This window comes from Gymnodraco acuticeps, unplaced genomic scaffold (genome assembly GCF_902827175.1).
Source record: "Gymnodraco acuticeps unplaced genomic scaffold, fGymAcu1.1, whole genome shotgun sequence".
NCBI classification, from domain to species: domain Eukaryota; kingdom Metazoa; phylum Chordata; class Actinopteri; order Perciformes; family Bathydraconidae; genus Gymnodraco; species Gymnodraco acuticeps.
In genome coordinates this window covers 2,798,506-2,816,573 of record NW_022989974.1, presented here as the reverse complement: position 1 = coordinate 2,816,573, position 18,068 = coordinate 2,798,506, and the positions used below count along the sequence as shown (strand labels likewise).

At 41.3% G+C, this 18,068-nt stretch overlaps 1 protein-coding gene across 1 annotated transcript in view; it reads right to left on the bottom strand.

Moving 5' to 3' along the window:
* LOC117543113 (cadherin-4-like) overlaps positions 1-18,068 on the bottom strand; it is a 230,093-nt gene that overhangs the window by 21,560 nt on the left and 190,465 nt on the right. The window contains 4 exon segments of the mRNA XM_034211189.1: positions 2,274-2,459; positions 6,666-6,803; positions 9,970-10,142; positions 15,172-15,316. Of these exon segments, the coding sequence (XP_034067080.1) occupies positions 2,274-2,459; positions 6,666-6,803; positions 9,970-10,142; positions 15,172-15,316 (642 nt within the window).

Below are 18,068 nucleotides of genomic sequence, written 5' to 3'. Positions count from 1 at the left end.
CACACACACACACACACACATCCTGAGAAGTGGCAGCAGGGCTTAGTCTATTCATAGGGTGCTGTCATGACTGCCTTTTGAGTGTGTGTGTGTGTGTGTGTGTGTGTGTGTGTGTGTGTGTCTGTCACACAGTGTGTATATGTGTACTCTACAGGGGTTTTACCGGCTGAGCCTAAACCAGAGTGACAGTTCCGTGCTCTCCTAATGAAGACAACACGATCAGGTTCAAATGGCAACAACAACAACAAGCAAGGAAATAAAAAAGAGAACAAATATAGAGCTTGTAGGTCCTGCTGGCCCATTTTAAATAGGCGGGTGATGATTACTGCTGCAAGGCTTGTGTCTGTGGTGTTTGATGGTGATGTTAATGATATTGAGCACATCTGTATGTTGCGTTGCCTGAGTGTTATCAGCGGACAGGTTGGCAGCACAGCTCAGATATAAAAATACATTCTTAATCAGACAGCTTCGTTGACAAGGGCACTGGAGTGGATGTGTGTGTGTGCTAGTTTGATTACACTATGTATGTATATGCAAGGATATACAAGTAAATGGAAGCTCAAAGGTGTGTATCTGTGTTACACCTTTGGTGCACTTGGAACCTTTTTACAGGCACAGCACGTTCAAGGATCTTTGATCTACAACCAGTGGTATTCATAGCACAGGGTGGTCTATAGTGTAGCTGTAGGCTAACTAAAACACACATACACACACACCCTGAGGGAAGCTAGGAGGGTGAGAGGTCAATAACATGGCTTCCATCTTTTGCCCATGAGCCGTCACATCTTACATCTCCTCTGTATCGCTTCGCTCGCTCCTGTCTTTCCCTTACTTAATTTGTTTCGCTGGACTCCAACTGCCCAGCCCCTCGTCTGCTCACCTCTGCCCCCCTCACACCCTCTGTGATCTTTGCTCTCTGCATCTTTCAATCTTCCAAAATCTGTCTTTGCCTCACTTCTCTCCTCCTCTCCACTTCCCCGTCATCCCTCGTGTTTATCATAAGCTGCAATTTACATATCTTAATGACTCATTCGAACCAAGCAGCTCTGTTTGTGTATTATTTTGCATGCTTGTTTGTCTAGTGGCTCTATTACCGTGCGGGAAAATTAGAATGCGTCTCATAATATCCCCAGAGAGCAGTATAAATGTGTGACATGTTATGGTTAAGACCTCAGCCCTTGTTTACAGACAAGCCTCGTGGGAGATTGCCACATACCTAGGTGTCAGTGATACGATGCGTCCGTACTAGCAGCCGCAGATGGCTTAGAGAAATGGGAACACAGAGGTAGCGCCTTCTTACGGCTTCTTGACTTTACCGATATTGAGTCTGATGTGAACCATCGGCTCCCTTTTCCCGGAGCAAGCCAAAGCCCTTGTTTACTTGTTAAGACAGTCTATTTTTTCCCAGGGGGTGTCCTGTCTCTTATTTTATGATTTCCTGATAACCTCCCATGGGTGTCGATGGAAGCTCACGGCTACCCGGCTGCCTGCTGAATTTAACATCAGGGAGTGAGAGGAATGGATTATAAAAGGCAGTCATCTAGAGATAATGAAGAGAAGCAAAATGCCAATGCTCATTGCTCACGGTGCTGTGGGAATTACAAGGGTGATGTTATTGCTAGTTTATAAACATTATTGAAGGCTGTGAGATGTGATTTGCAGGAGTCAGATGCACAGAGAGAATACCCCCGGGTCATGCGCATACAAAATAAAAAGTATTTCTACAAACACAAGCAACATGAGAAACACATTAATAGCAAATGGTTGAACAGAGGAATACCAATGTGTAGGGACATTCAACAGGGCGTACTGTGCATCTAAACACAGAATACCAGCTGAATATCATACAGATTTTCATGCTGTTGCTTATTTCCTATGTCTTTATACAAACGGGTTAAAACTCTCCAGACAACCTCCGTCTGAGAGGTTGAGCAGCAAATTGTTATAAGACATGGTTTCGTTGTCGCTGTCATTTACCACAGCAGCTAGAACATTATGAGTGTATTAAACCGTTGCCTTGTAATTGAGAAATCAATACCTAATTTGCTACAGTGGCCTGGCTAGCCATTGTGTTTCAAGTCTGTGTGTGGGTGCATGAAGGGCACAGGAGCATATAATACCTCATATGGACATAAGGGGCCATACTGTATGAAAGGGAAAAGACTCCTACTCTGAAGACTATTATTGTTGCCTTTGATTTAAGGTGATCTAAAAGTCAGCAGAGACAAAGAGACAACAAAAGTTTCTGAGATGAGCATGTTGTGATGACTTACCTTCACCACGGTGACCATGCCGTCGTTGCTGACGGGGTCCGTGCGGATGGTGAAGTGCCCGTTTGGATCTCCACTGATGATCCTGTAGATGGCGTTCCAGTTCGGAGAGTGCGGTTGGTCGGCATCTATCACCGTCAGATTAGCCACCACAAGATCCACTCGGTTCTCCGGGACCTCACCGGAAAACTGCAGAAAGTAGAGTAAATACACTGTTTTCTGATGCTTTCAAATATTTTTATTGTGACTGTAGGTCAGGTCTTATGGGATCCGTTGAGCCATTTGAGTGTAGCAATTTATACAAAAGTGCTTACTTTTCATTAACATTTTCCCTTTACAGTCCTTCTTTTAGGGTTTTCAGGTAGAGTAAGTTTAATGACCACGCTTTACCACAGCTGAGTAGTAAACAGGCCGTAAACACAGTTTCACACCAGCAATCACATGCACACAGGGGCGTTGTTCCAGTTTCAGTGTTTTCTGCATTCCCAGTGCCCATCCTTGACACAAAATAATATTTCATTCTTTGGGAGCCAGAGTGAAGAAGGAGAGAATAGATGAACAGAAAGAAACCAGCAGTGGGGAGGATTAAACATCTGTTTGAGTGTATATGAGTGGCTTTTAGTTGTTTCTCCGCTGTACAAACACATGTGCTTTTTCCTGATAAGCCTGATGAGGAGTGAGCCGCTGTCTGTCATATGTCTGTTATGGTGGGGATTGATCAAAGCTGTACAGGCTCAGGGGATAAAGCCCCCAAAGAAGAACAAACAACAGCAAAGAATGCACCGTTACGCTGTAAAAACACAACTCAACCGCAGCCACACCTACACGGACAACCCATCAACTCTTGAGCAATTACGTGTGGTCCGAAGGTGAGCATGTTGACGCGTTGTTCACTTCATCTGAAGGCAACAGGTGTGGAGCATCATACAGTTGCCGTGTAACCATGGGTAACAGGCGTGGAAGAGCCGCTGAGCAGCTTATGTGAGTGTAGGATATCAAAGAGCAAAGCCCCAGACCAAACACTCAAACAGACCATAATACCCTGCCTGGCAACCCTTGCATCACCCAGCAAACAGCCAACAGCAGCGGGCAGATTAGGGCGCTGCGTCAGGAGAGCTGTTCAGAGACTCAATGACATTCTTAAGACAACAGACATGTCCGGGTGGTCGTGATGCACTGACTGAAATGTATAAGTAGGCATGCTGTCGTATGTACGTGTCACAGTGAGTGTGTGTTCATGTGTGTGTTTGAGAGGTTTATTACCGTGGTTTGGTTCAGGGACTCCCCGATGCCAATTCAATAAAATACAACTTCAGAGATGGCTCTTGAGCTCCTAAGGGCCCTTGAGCATCTTGTTTCTCAGCGCACAGTAACAAGTGAGGACGAGAGTTAACCAGATCTGATGGAAGGGTTTAAAGAGTCCACCACAGCTGTTAACATCAATACCCCAGTTCAAGATTTCTTCCCTCATTATCTCTTTATGGGGTGGGTGGTGCTCCTCTCAGGCATTTACAGCTAGAGTAATAAAAGTATTACTTATTTTTCCCTTAGGAAATCTTGTGTGTGTGGCATGGCAGTTTTTCTTTATCTCCCAAACATAAAATTATATTATCAGTACAATCACATAGCAAATTAATTTCAGGTAGTTCACTTTCAATGGTAAAACTTACAAGAGTGTGTAAATACCAACTTTAGGAGGCATGCGAAGTCAAGCGCCCTCCAAACACTCAACATAAATCTGTGAATTACTTCCTTTCCCACATACCAGAACAAATTAAAAGGATGTGAAATGCAGTTGATGTAAACATTCTCAAGGACACAATTTCATATATCTACTGTGTCATTAGGGTGCACCTAAAAGTTAGCTTTCAAATGAGAAATTAAAATGAAAATACATTTCATAACAGGTTTTTCAAATTCTCCATTACATTCATTAATTTAATGATTGTTCTATTTCTTTATGACTCCATCTTTTATCCTTAAAACTCTGACTTATGTTTGTGTTGTTGTCAATAAAGGTTTTTAATTCAGCATTTGTGATTTTGAACAGAGAGCAATCTTATCTCTCTTGAAAACGATTGAAAACAGTTGTTCGTGTAGGTGTGGCTCTATCTTAAACTCTTTTCATCATGTATTAGCTCACAATTACATTTGACTGTATATACGTGTAGTGAGATTTGTAGGGAGATGTGATATGGTCAAAGTGTTTTTCACACTAGATTTCCTCTTATCAGGTATGTCTTTTGTATATGATAATGTATCTTGTCCCCAACAGCTGGACCACAGGAAGGAGTTGAAAGCTCTTTGATTGTGATTGGCACGGAACACTTGGCTTTCTAACAGCACTTGACAAAATACCTCTTGCCAACACTCTCACCCGTCTGTCACTATTTTGGCAGTGGGGAAAGACTAAAGGGGGAGGGAAGGGGAGAGAAAGGAGAAGTGACAGGGGACTTCATCATAGGAACTTTGTGAGGATGGTAAAGGAAGGAGGCCAAGGAAAGCACTGCAGTACATCCAGCACAGAGACACCCTGATGTACACAACTACAAAACCTCCCGATACGATGTGGGACACAGTCGTCACAGTGCTGTTTGAATAAATAAACAAAATAGATAAATATATATTTTCTCAAATCATCGCATCAATCAGCATCACAGGCATAATGCAAAGCATGTATGCAGCCCAGAATAAGCTTCCCATCCGTACACATACACCACCCTTTGCCGCCTTGAAAAATAGGGCAGCCTCTGATAGGCATGATGAAATATTAATCATCAACATTAAAGACAAATTCCCCAAACTTTGTATTTCTGGGACACGTTGGAAGATCTATGGGGTTTATTGCAAACACTAAATATTTGCATAATGGCTTGCATTCTCAACAAAATGGCTTTTATATTATCCCACCACTAAAATGTGTGATTTATGGAGGGAATGGGTAAAAGTGCTCTTCTCATCACTGCTCCAGACCTCCACTAAAGTTTATCATCAATATCCATGATAGTATTAACTTCCCTCTGTGGCGATGATGGAAATGCACTTAAACATGGTGGAATACAGTTAGAGAATATCAATCTATTACTAGCCACTATCATCAATAAGCAGTCATCAGTAGAGAATGTTAAATCAGAGAGGGATGCCCAGTCAGGAAAGGCCTTTGATTTACAACAGGGCATGTCTCTGCTTTATCACTTTCTTAGTAGAAAATAGCTCCTGTGACCAAATTATCCTTCACTCTTCCTCCTCTGCCCATCATTCTCTCATCACTTTTTCCTCTCTTCATTTTTCGTCAGCGTCTACATGGTGGTCGGCTCATCAACTCGTTGTCCCTCTTTGTTCTCTTTTAGCTAACCATTTCCTTTGTGAGTCTTCCTCTGTCCTCTCTCTGTACATGTCATGCTGTGTGTGATGTAGCAGCTCTCTGATGAGCTACACGGTTGACAGTGCAGAGAGGTTTTGATAGCCCCCAGGGCAAATGCTAATGCTAACTCCTCTGCTACCACCTCAAAGAGCAGAGACGACTGTAGTGCTGATACCCCCTCAGCAGATGCAGAGCTAAGCACCTTATCAACCCAACATCCCCATGCTCTCATCACTACTGATAGCAAAGCACACACTCTGAATAATTCTGACCCCTTAAGCCAAACTGACACCTAGAAGAATGTTTCATCATAACTTGGAACTTAAATGCAGACACGCTGACTCCACTGTTGACCACATTGCTTAACAAATGCATGTCTCTGCCACATGAAATACAAAATATTCCTCATTGTATTTAATTAAGAACATGGAAATAATTGCAAACATATTTGAGTAATACTGCTGCCACCTTGGCTGTTTCACATGCACATCTAAACATGTATCATCTCTGAGAGAAATGACCAGAATTAAAATAAGATACTGCATACAAAGTCAACTTTTTAAAAACAACTACATCTCCTGCTTCACTTGTTAAAGTATTGATGATGTAGCTGCATTTTACCATATTGTACATTACTTTGGACTTTTAATTTGACTCTGCTCTCAATAATGATCTCCTGTAATGTAATCATTGTTTTAAATATCAGCATCGCATCAACAACCTTTAACGATTTGCTGGGTCTAATTTTCTTGCTGATGAAAGTCAATATATGGATTAGTTTTCCTTGTGTGTTAGTTTGCATCCTCTACGAGGAAATGAGATAAGTACCCTTTGCACTTCACAATCCTCCTCCTGGCCAGTGGTGTAGTCATTTCCTTTTTCTTCCTTTCATTATATCCCTCTTCTTTTTGTCCTCTCTTTTTCTTCAATGCATGTCACTCACTAGCCTTAAATATATATTTTGAACAGTCATTCTCTTCTCTTAACCCACACCAAATTCTTATTCGAGTTGCACCACAGTAGAAACTCACAGTTCTTGAGGTCAGCATGGGAGGGTTGTCGTTGATGTCGGTGACAGTGATGATGGCAGTGGCCGTGTTGGAGAGGCCGAAGTTTAGATTTCCCTCCATGTCCGTGGCTTGTACGATGATGGTATACTGGGACACTTTCTGTAACAGAGACAAAATGCAGTTATTCATGTGAAAAAAAGAAACTTTCTCTTCATCGAGTCTACAGCAACAACCACAGAGTGTGAATCCCTGAGGGAGAATAAGCTGTGCTTCTGTTCTGTTCTATAGTAGCGGTCCATGCTCTTATTTGAAACACAGAATCACAGTGGTGATGTCTTCCATTCGACTGCGTTAAAACCTCCACAGCGGAACGTATGCAGACTTCACACCATCTGAAGGCTGCACTGTGGAGCCTCCCCATGGGTATGTCATCAAAGACGTTTCTTATCCAGTGCCACTGATGGACAGATGTGAAGACAATGATCCAACTGACAGAGATTAATAGACTATCTATAGAGCAATAATACAAGGGAATGATAAATGCCATTTCATCTTTTGAAATGACACTTCACTGCAAGCTGAAAAATGGTTCTCTTATTTCTATTCGAGTACTAGGTTGAGCTGCCTCTCTATTCCAGTATCCGCTCTCTTCCTCTGTCCCACGGTGCAGTTAATGGGCTGCAGGAAGGATGGAGTCTGGGAGCAGACTGTCTGGGTAACGTGTCTCGTCACTGAGATTCCCAATTACAATCTCAGTGCCTCTCTCACCTGCTAATTACCGAGTAAATATCCCAATTAGGCCAGGACACCACATCAGGAGGATTAGACAACTCCTCTCAGTTCCTCTCATCTTGATGCTAGATGAGATGCTGAACTCCAACCTTGTATACACACTCTCATTAACACACACACCCACCCACCCACCCACACACACACACACACACACACACACACACACACCACACACACACACACACACACACACACCACACACACACACACACACACACACACACACACACACACACACACACACACACACACACACACACACACACACCTCTCTTCCTCCCTATATTGTTCAGAGGCAGTGCTTGGCTGGCTGTCCCATCAGCCAGTGTACAGCGTGTACACAACACTCTCACTAATTAGACATGGGAGTAATTATGTAGAGCTCCTCTGAACCTCTCAGCATTGCAACAACACCGCAGCATACCCAGCTTCCCCTGGAGGACTGAGGTCTGTTACTGTCAACAAGATCTTAAAAGTCCACTGCAGACCAGGGGAAACCTATAGAAGAGATACAGTGTGGGAGCTTATAAAGGGAAGGAAGCAAACATTTCAAAAGTGAAGAACAGAGGAGGAGATCAGAGACAGCAGGGGATGCAGCCAAGGCACAAGGGAGAGGGACGACCAAAAATAGCTGCCTGTGTTTTCTTTTTTTGATGCACCTAACACCTCAAACACCCTAGCCCAAGAAAAGAAGGGAGATGCAGAAACTTTCAAAGTTTTAAAGGGCCAAAGTGCTGACTAAAAGAAGACCAAGGAAGCACTGCAGTGTAGCATATTTGTACAATACATAAGAGTACATACATTTTTATCTGCAAGGTTGGAGACTTCTTATCTCCTCTAATAATGTTGCAGGAAAACCAGTACAAGTATTTTTATGCTACATAACTGGTATTTAAGTGTGCACCACAAATGTATTCATTAATTGTATGTACAAATGTATGTGGGAGAACACCAAATGTAGAGAATCTGATGCATGTACCTGTGTTTGTCTGTGCACATATGGTATGTTGTGTGTGTGTGTGTGTGTGTGTGTGTGTGTGTGTGTGTGTGATTGTATGTCTGACTTTGTGGGTCCCCATTCAAATTTTTGAGAAATGCAGATATTCCTTGCATGCTTTTCTCAAAAATGTCTCAACTAATTGTTTTAAAACGACAGTCAAATACATTTCTCCAAGAATACAAAAATATCAAGAATATAGATAATGATGTTGGTATAAGTGAAAGGACAGTGATTGCCCCTCCCTTATTATAACTAGTGAGGGGTCTCTGAGCAGGCCCTTTGCCCAAATTGTCTCCATTGGAGCCGCTCAGTGGCCAACATACAACACTGAAGTTGAACTGGGCAGTTACCAGGTGTGAATGTGTGTGGGTGTGTGATACTACCTTGGGGAGGTTAATAAAAGTTAAGGGCTTGTGATGATTTATGTCTTTACAGGTCTTCAAAAGTATAGTTATATAAACATGTGTGATTGAGTGTGTGTGTGTGTGTGTGTGTGTGTATGTGTGTGGTGGGGGTAGGTGTTTAATCCCACATTAGGGGTGACTGGCTGGATTAGCATTTCTGGGAAAAAACTGAGTAAAAATAAGCAGCTGAGACATTTTTACTCCATGTTCCGCTCGTACCTCTCCCTCCCTCTGGCACCCTCGTGTCTCATCCTGCTTCTCTGTATCACCCTATTTCATTGCCAAATTCACACTGACATCCTCCCAACTCATTGTAATACCCCGTCTGCCCAACTCCGTTTTTGTTCCACTGCTCCCTACAGTTTTCTCCCCCCACCCCCTCAATTGCCTGTGTTTTATCGAGTGTAGATGTGATTATATGGGCCTTTGTGTTTGTCTGACAGGTGTCAAGGGCATTCTATCTCAGATATTTCCACTTTATCTTTACTACACAAAGACATACACACACACACACACACACACACACACACACACACACACACACACACACACACACACACACACACACACACACACACACACACACACACACACACACACACACACACACACACACACACACACACACCACACACACACACACACACACACACACACACAACAACGTGAGCAGCCACTGCAGCGTGATGTGTTGTTAATAGGTCTGTCACCGGTGACAGTTTGGGAGGATGATTGTCTCGGAGATTTCTTTGCAGAGTTGTCACTGGCACATCCATGTCATAAGAATAAACACATTTGGATCTTGTCACAACTTTTATAGCTCCATAAACAAGGTGACTGCAGAAGAAGGCAATTTACTGTAACAAAATAAATAAAATAAAAGACTGCGTGTGTGGCTAGTCAACATTTTAAAGTTGCATCTCAGAGTGTCATCAAAGTAAACAATGCTTTTAGGAACTGTGCTCCATAAATAAAGATAAAGGAGTATCATCTGGCCAGCTATAGATGATTCAGACTGTGCACACTGCTGAATTGTCATTACAGTATATGTGGTGACTGCTTTGCAAGATTTTATTCATGTGAAACATTACAAATAAATTGAGAATATTGTGAGATTAAGGAAACCAACCTCTCGATCGAGGCCGGCTGCCACGGTAACGATATCTCCAGTCTCACTGTTGATGGTGAACATGTTGGGGATGGGGCTGTGCGGCGTCTGGGACAGGATTCGATAGCGCACCATTCCGTTAGCCGTGGTGTTGTCGTCACCGTCGAACGCTGACACGTGCATCACATACGTCCCTGATGAAGAAATAATTATATTTGTCAATACATTTCCACCTTTCACCTAGTAAGGATGCCACCTGGGCGCCTCCCTAGGGAGGTGTTCCAGGCACGTCCAGCTGGGAAGAGACCAAGGGGTAGACCTAGGACCAGGTGGAGGGATTATATCTCTTCGCTGACCTGGGAGCGCCTTGGGATCCCCCAGTCAGAGCTGGTTGATGTCGCCAGGGAAAAGAACGTTTGGGGCTCTCTGATGGAACTGCTACCCCCGCGACCCGACCACGGATAAGCGGAGAAGATGGATGGAGATGGATGGATGGAATACATTTCCAACCATTCAGCGAGCAAAACAAATGAACACACTCAGGCTTTCTGCTGATGTAACCTTACCTAGTCTGGTGTGAACACTAGGGTATAATGTTAGCTGACTTCAGACATTGACTTTAACTTTAACTATATATTTATTTGTTGTTCCTTCCTTTTCCCTTCACTATATCTGTAAAGCGTCTTTGAGCACCTGTAAAAGCGCTAACAAATTAAATCTATTATTATTATTATTATTATTATTGTTGTGTGCCTGACTTTACTAAATCAGTTTGCTGACTTCTAGATGTATCTCTTCTCTCCTGTTCAGGTTACAGTTTTTAAATGTCACGGATAAACATGTTCTTATACACAAAAGAAAAATAAGCAACTGATAGTCTCTAGTTGCCATAGTGGCTTCTGTTCAGATTTCTTTTGTTTAATTTTGATACAAATATATTTATTTTAACAAAACATTTTGTGCTTTAATTGTATAAAAAAGGGTTCTGCACTCAGTACAGTTTAATCAACCATCCAACAAACAGATGTTATGACAGTTATACAGTATTGGTAACGATCACACACATATTGGTTCACAAGTACATAAACATGGCGAGTAAACCACCTGGATGACCCATAACACTTTAATAACACTTATAATGTGAAAGCATCTTCACAGATTTATGTCAGCAGAGAAATGTTGCACACCTGTTCAATGAATAATAAAGACTCAACAACTACAAGCACAAATATATAATGCGCACATTTATAATTATGACCACATTTTACAGCATTATATATCATATTTTGCATTGAAGGGATACAATGAAAAGGCTGCAAATGGTGAACCATTTCATCTTTACTGACTGAAAAATGGAAGGTTCTTGTCCAAGCTCAAAGTACATTTTGATGACAGATATTACTATTCACATTACTCCGTTACTATTTGCATAACATTAATAGTAAACACTTGCTTACATTGATTAGTTGTAAACCTGCCCCATATATATGATTCACTCTGATTACAAGCACAGGTAAGCACAGGCGTATAGTATTCTGTGTCAGCGGAAAGAACGAGCCACTATCCGTCCATGAATGCACCACTTGTTTGCTGCCTCCACACACTCATAACTCTGTGGGATCTCAGCCTGTCACCCAATCTCGCCATCTCTCCCACTCTCTCGCAGCCCATTCTAATTGCCAGAGATAGTGATATCATGCCAGTGACAGCCCCTGTCCGAGGATAATTGTAACCGCAGCTCCCATTTCAAACTTCATTACATTTCAAAGCAACATTTGTCAATGACTCGGCCATAGGGAGCACTCTAAAGGCCTCTCAGCGAGACGAGGAAAAAAAAGCCAGCAGGAACAGAGGGAGAGGGGAAGAGAGGAAGAGAGGACAGACTCCATATTTGTTTTGATTCCAAAAGGAGTGACTCCAGCCCTCCACCCTTTGTTTTTCTTTCTTAAAATGGAGGGATAGAGAGGAAGAGATGAAGAATCACAATGCGTCACACATCGCTGGGGTAATTTGATTAAGCTGCACTCTTAGGTGGTTTAATGTGGACCCTTTGTACGGGCGTCCTAAGCTTTGCCTGACAGGATTAGGTCCCCATAATGACTCTTTAATTTGCAAACTAATTCAAGTCTGTAATTGGCCTTGCATTGAAACCACTGGAGCTCTAAACTCTACTTTTTTTATGATTATTGTTCAGCTGAATGTCATGCATGCCACAGAGACTTGTTTGCTGGGAGGGGCGAGGCTGAGAGGGAGGGAACAGCAGCAGCGATAAAAGAAAGAAAGACAAAGAAAAAGGAAATGAGAACCTGGACACCTCTTGAGATCACCTATGGCGCAATAAACTCTGGCTCATCAGGCTCACACACACGCATGCACACTGAGAGCTCGTCTCTGGGATTCTTCCGCTCTGAGGTTAGACATAAAATGACCCAGTGGTGCTACAGCGTGGTATATTTAATCCTCAATCTCCTCTCCAGCCTGAGCACCCTCTTTGGTTTATGGCCGCTGCTGCAGAAGGCTCAGTGAAAAGCCACTGTGGGAGAAAGATTCACCGGCGTCTGCTAAATCAAGGTGTTTGGACAATTCTCTATTGGGTCAAAGATTCACTGGTGCAGTCATTCTTTTAACTGCACCAATCTCTCCAGATATACTCATCCTAAGTCAACCTGTATCCAAACACGTCACCCTCCACACATTTCTTTAATCTTTTCTAATAAACACTTAACTTCTTTGATTGGTCCTGCTACACTCTGGACTTAATTATCTCAAAGGGTCTGAATATCTCTAAGGTTGTGGTGACTGATGTTGCACTCTCTGACCATTCCTGTGTTTTCTTTGAGAGCTCTATTTCTGTTCACAAAAATGTTCAAAAAGAGGTAACCACAAAGCGATATTTAACTGAAAATACAAGGGAAATGTTTACTCAGAATTTTTCTTCCACACTTGCCCCTGCTAACATCTCAGGAAATGAGCTAGTAGATCATTTTAATTAAACAATTAAAAATGTTATAGATGCCATTGCTCCAACTAGGTTAAAGGAAGTGTCTGTCAAGAAAATATCTCCATGGAGAAAGGCCATGAGCATGAAAACAGAAAAAAGAGAATGTCAAAAAGCTGAACGCAGGTGGCGAAAAACAAATCTCCAGGTTCACTTTGAAATCTATAAAGAGAGACTTGGCCTTTATAATTTGGAATTGAAAACGCACGACAATCGTTCTTCTCCGACATCATTACCAAAAACAAAAACAACGCACGTGCCTTGTTTGCTACCGTCGACAGACTAACTAACCCCCCAGTGTCAGTAGCCTCTGAATTTCCACCAGGGCGTGCAATGATTTTGCCTTCTTCACTGACAAAATTCAGAAAATCAGACAAGCAGTCAGTGCCTCTGCATCAGGAACAGCAAATGTGTTGTCTCTGTGTCCACTTAACATCAATTCAGACATCATGACACAATTCCATCAGATTAATGATAAAAACCTAGAGGACATTATACAACTTCTGAAATCCTCCTCCTGCTGCCTTGATATTATTCCAACAGGATTTTTAAAGATGTTTTGCCTTGCATGGCCTCAGATCTACTTCATATAGTAAACAAATCTCTTCACTCAGGTATTTTTCCACAGGCCCTGAAAACTGCAGTCATTAAACCGCTCTTAAAAAGGAATAATCTAGATGCTTCAGTAATGAACAATTACAGGCCCATATCAAACCTCCCATTTCTAGGTAAAATCATTGAAAAAGTTGTTTTTCAACAGTTGAGTAATTTCTTGCATTTAAATAACTGTTTTGATGTGTTCCAGTCAGGCTTTCGTCCAAACCACAGCACTGAGACTGCTCTTGTAAAGGTCTTTAATGACATCCACTTAAACACAGACAGTGGCAGAACTTCAGTGTTAGTATTATTAGATCTCAGTGCTGCGTTTGACACTGTTGACCACAGCATATTACTAGACCGACTGGAAAACTGGGTGGGACTTTCGGAAACAGTTCTAAATTGGTTTGAATCCTACTTAAAGGACAGAAACAACTTTGTTTCTATAGGTAAATACACATCTGAGTTGACAAATATGACATGTGGGGTTCCTCAAGGCTCCATCTTGGGGCCTCTTCTCTTTAACATCTACATGCTACCACTGGCTCAGATAATGAAGAACAACAAAATAAGTTACCATAGCTATGCAGATGACACACAAATTTACGTAACAATTTCACCAGGAGACTATGCTCCAATTCAAACACTGAGTAAGTGCATTGAACAAATCAATGACTGGATGTGTCAGAACTTTCTCCAATTAAACAAAGATAAAACTGAGGTAATGGTTTTTGGAGCCAAGTCAGAACGTATAAAAGTTAGCGCTGAGCTTCAGTCTGCAATGTTCAAAACAACAGATAAAGCCAGAAATCTAGGTGTAGTCATGGACTCTGACCTGAGTTTCAACAGTCACATTAAAAACAGTTACTAAATCAGCCTACTATCACCTAAAGAATATATCTAGGATTAAAAGACTAATGTCACAGCAGGATTTGGAAAAACTTGTCCATGCTTTTATCTTCAGTAGACTCGACTACTGCAATGGTGTCTTCACAGGTCTCACTAAAAAATCTATTAGGAAGCTGCAGCTGATTCAGAACGCCGCTGCTCGAGTCCTCACTAACACTAAGAAAGTGGATCACATCACTCCTGTGTGTCAAAGAATAGATTTCAAAATACTGCTGCTGGTTTATAAAGCACTGAATGGTTTAGGCCCAAAATACATTTCTGACCTCCTGCTAAATTATGAACCATCCAGATCTCTCAGGTCTTCATGGACTGGTCAGCTTTCTGTCCCAGAGTCAGAACTAAACATGGTAAAGCAGCGTTCAGTTATTATGCTCCAAATATCTGGAACAAACTCCCAGAAACCTGCAGGTCCGCTGCAACTCTCACTACTTTTAAATCCAGGCTGAAGACTTTTCTCTGTGTCGCTGCTTTTAATTGAACTATTCATATCTTAGACTGCACTGTAACTTTTATCCATGTATTTTTTCTTTTAATGTTTATATTATTAGCTTTTCTTTTTAATGACTGATTTTAAATGCCATTTTCTTAATGTCTTTCATTTTTTGTAAAGCACTTTGAATTGCCTTGTGTTGAAAAGTGCTATATAAATAAACTTGCCTTGCCTTGCCTTACATATTTTACTCATTGTTTAATCTACCTATCCATCCCTGCTTCATTACCTGGTTTAGAGCCTTCATCCACAGAGCCATTGTAGACCTGGTTTTTGAACTCGGGTCTGTTGTCATTCATGTCGATGACGAAGATGTACAGATCAATGGGGTTCTCCACCTGGTTCCCATTCATGTCCACAGCATGGGCTCGCAGCTAGGAGACACGAAGACACAGAAAAATCAGGTTGTATTTAAACATTGTGGATTTGGGAAGTGATGAACTGATAAATAATGTATGAAGATGAGTGCTTACAGTTTCATAAAGAAATATAATTATATAGGGTAAACATTTGGTGATTAATGGATACAAAAACACCATTATTACAGAAGGAACAAGGGATTCTTCAATTTAACAACATATATTTATAACCCCTTATTCATTCATTCATATGTTGGTTTCTGAAACTTTTACAGTTCTAGTTTTTCAGGCAAATTATGTTGTCTCTGCATGTGTTGAAATGTATGTTATATTTTACACGTGAAAGCATTCATTTTTTGTTGACTAAAACGTTATTTCAGAATACTTTAGTCTGGTTTACTACTCTTTTGTAACCTTACAATCTGTGGTTAGAATTGGAAAAACTCAAACTAAATATTTTAATAGTTGTTTTGCATGTTTGAATATCATCTTCATTTACTTGTGGGATAGACGCCCTCATTCCCTCAGTGTAATCCCAATTGTTTATACTCAAAGGAATGGACAGGAGAAAGCGAGAAGCAACATAAATAAAACACAAACAAATGTTAAAGCTTTCTGAAGCTTCAAGGTGACTGCTTTCACAGAACCTCTAAAGCCGAACAAAAACCCACATTCACTCAATTTGTATTCAGCTCTGCTAAAAAATACACTGTCTGATCAAATCTGCATTGTTGAATAACACAGTATACCAGTTCAAAAAGATTTATTTAAAGAAGTATAAGGGTCATAAGAGTCACTCTATATATGTTTCTTGGAAAGAGGTAGCCTTCGCCATCATGTACTTTCTTTACACTTCTTATCTCTATTACAACTAGTCCCTGGAAGTGTTTTATCTCGGTACAAAACCAAAACAAGAAACATCTTATTTATTCGAAGCAGGCAATGTTATAAAGGCAAAGTTCCCGTGGTAGGATCACTGTGCATCCCAGAAAAACATTCTGTCAGGTTTTGTTTGAAAGAGAGCTCTGAAAAATCCTCACTTCCCTCTGAATCCACAAACTCCGTCGGCCCATCTCAAATTCAACACTTCTGTGTTTAGATCAATGGAATCACCAACTAGGATTTCTCACAAAGTTTGGACATGAAGTTATTACTGGAATCAATACATAGCGTGAAATGTGTCTTGACTGCCTTCTCTGGAGGAAAGGAAAAGAATCGAATGGAAATGAGAGCAGAGAAAAATAACTGAATTATCAGGGAAATGTTGAGTTTAAATAAATACTTGAGATTTGTCTTCTCACTGCATACTTGAAGGTCAAACACATACAGAAAAGCCCTTTCAGAATTGCTCTCTGTAAGGCTGTTTTGATTTAGTTTACCTTACCTGGGAATATTTATATCCCTGACCATGACTTATTCAGTGATATTTCTGTCAGCTGCAAGCACCGGGGATGTTTAGTTTACATGATACCAGGGGGGAGAAAAAGGCTCATTCAGATACTATCTACATCCTGCTCCTAAAAACATAGGCTTGTAAATATGTATTCAGTCAAAATGTCAGCAATCAATTCCAGGCCCCTTCACCTGATCTTATGCTAGGGATATTCATCGAAAGGTGGGATACAAAAAGACAGAATTGGAAGCAGCTGGAGGAGGCGAAATAAAACATGTTAGAAACTACAAGAGAAGATAAAAAAAACCTAATTTGTTTCATCATGTATGGAGGATAATGGGAATGATACTCTTCCAGTCTTAGTATGCTTGATAGGAAATCTGCTACCTGGCCATTGCATATAGCACTAGAGCCAAATCAGTAAAATAGCCTCCAGGCTTGTTGTGGTAGAAAATAGAATAAACAGCATTCTCCATAGGCTCCTTCTCCTCAGAGAGGTGAAGATTTCCCCCACTGCCGCCCATCCTCTCCTCCGTCTGCTTCCACTTTGCACCTCCACCAAAATGTCCTCTTAAGGTCTCCCTGAGGTTAATTTGACTCTACTTTTTCCACTGCATTGTCTGATCTGTCCTGCCACCGCACCCCGCATCTCTCTGTGCTGTTAGAGGCTACGAGCCTTATCTAACCCCACCCTCATCCCTCCATCCCGCATGCACCTACACCCTAATTCAATAACAGCAAGAGTCAGAGATTACCGCTATGTTTAAAGAAGGCAAAATACATTTCTGGGTCCACGCTAAAGTTATTATCTTGAAAGGCAGGTGGAGAAAACAGACTGCACCAGGCAGTGCCTGGCTTTTGGCAAAGAGGCAGCATACTGATAGAGATAACAGCAAGCCCGGAAGCTCAAAGGTTTTCACTTACAGTGCATATTGTTAGAGAGCTGGATTTGAATTTCAACTGCTCTTGAAATAAAAAGAACTAGACTGTAACTTTGTTGTGCCCTTGCATGACATATGAAGTAAACAAAGAAAGAGAACAAAGTAAAATATAACTTTGTGTGATTTGCTCAGTAAATTATTCCACGTCTTTTAAAGTTCTCAGAGGAATGAGCATGTTCATGTTTTATACAATACAGTTTTAATTGCTTTCTTGTAGCTTTAACAGCATTGAGTGTGAGAGGAATGTAATTCATTTAGAAGTGCAATTCTGTTTACACGTACATCTTGTCTCAACTGGTTTCTCCCTGAAATTTGTATTCCATCCCAACTAAAGCGTTTTCTCTACAACAAACATTGAGTTTAACTTTAAGCAGCCCTTAGCAAGCTTCCGCCTTTTTTAACAAATCACCTCATTGATTGGAGTTTGTCCTGG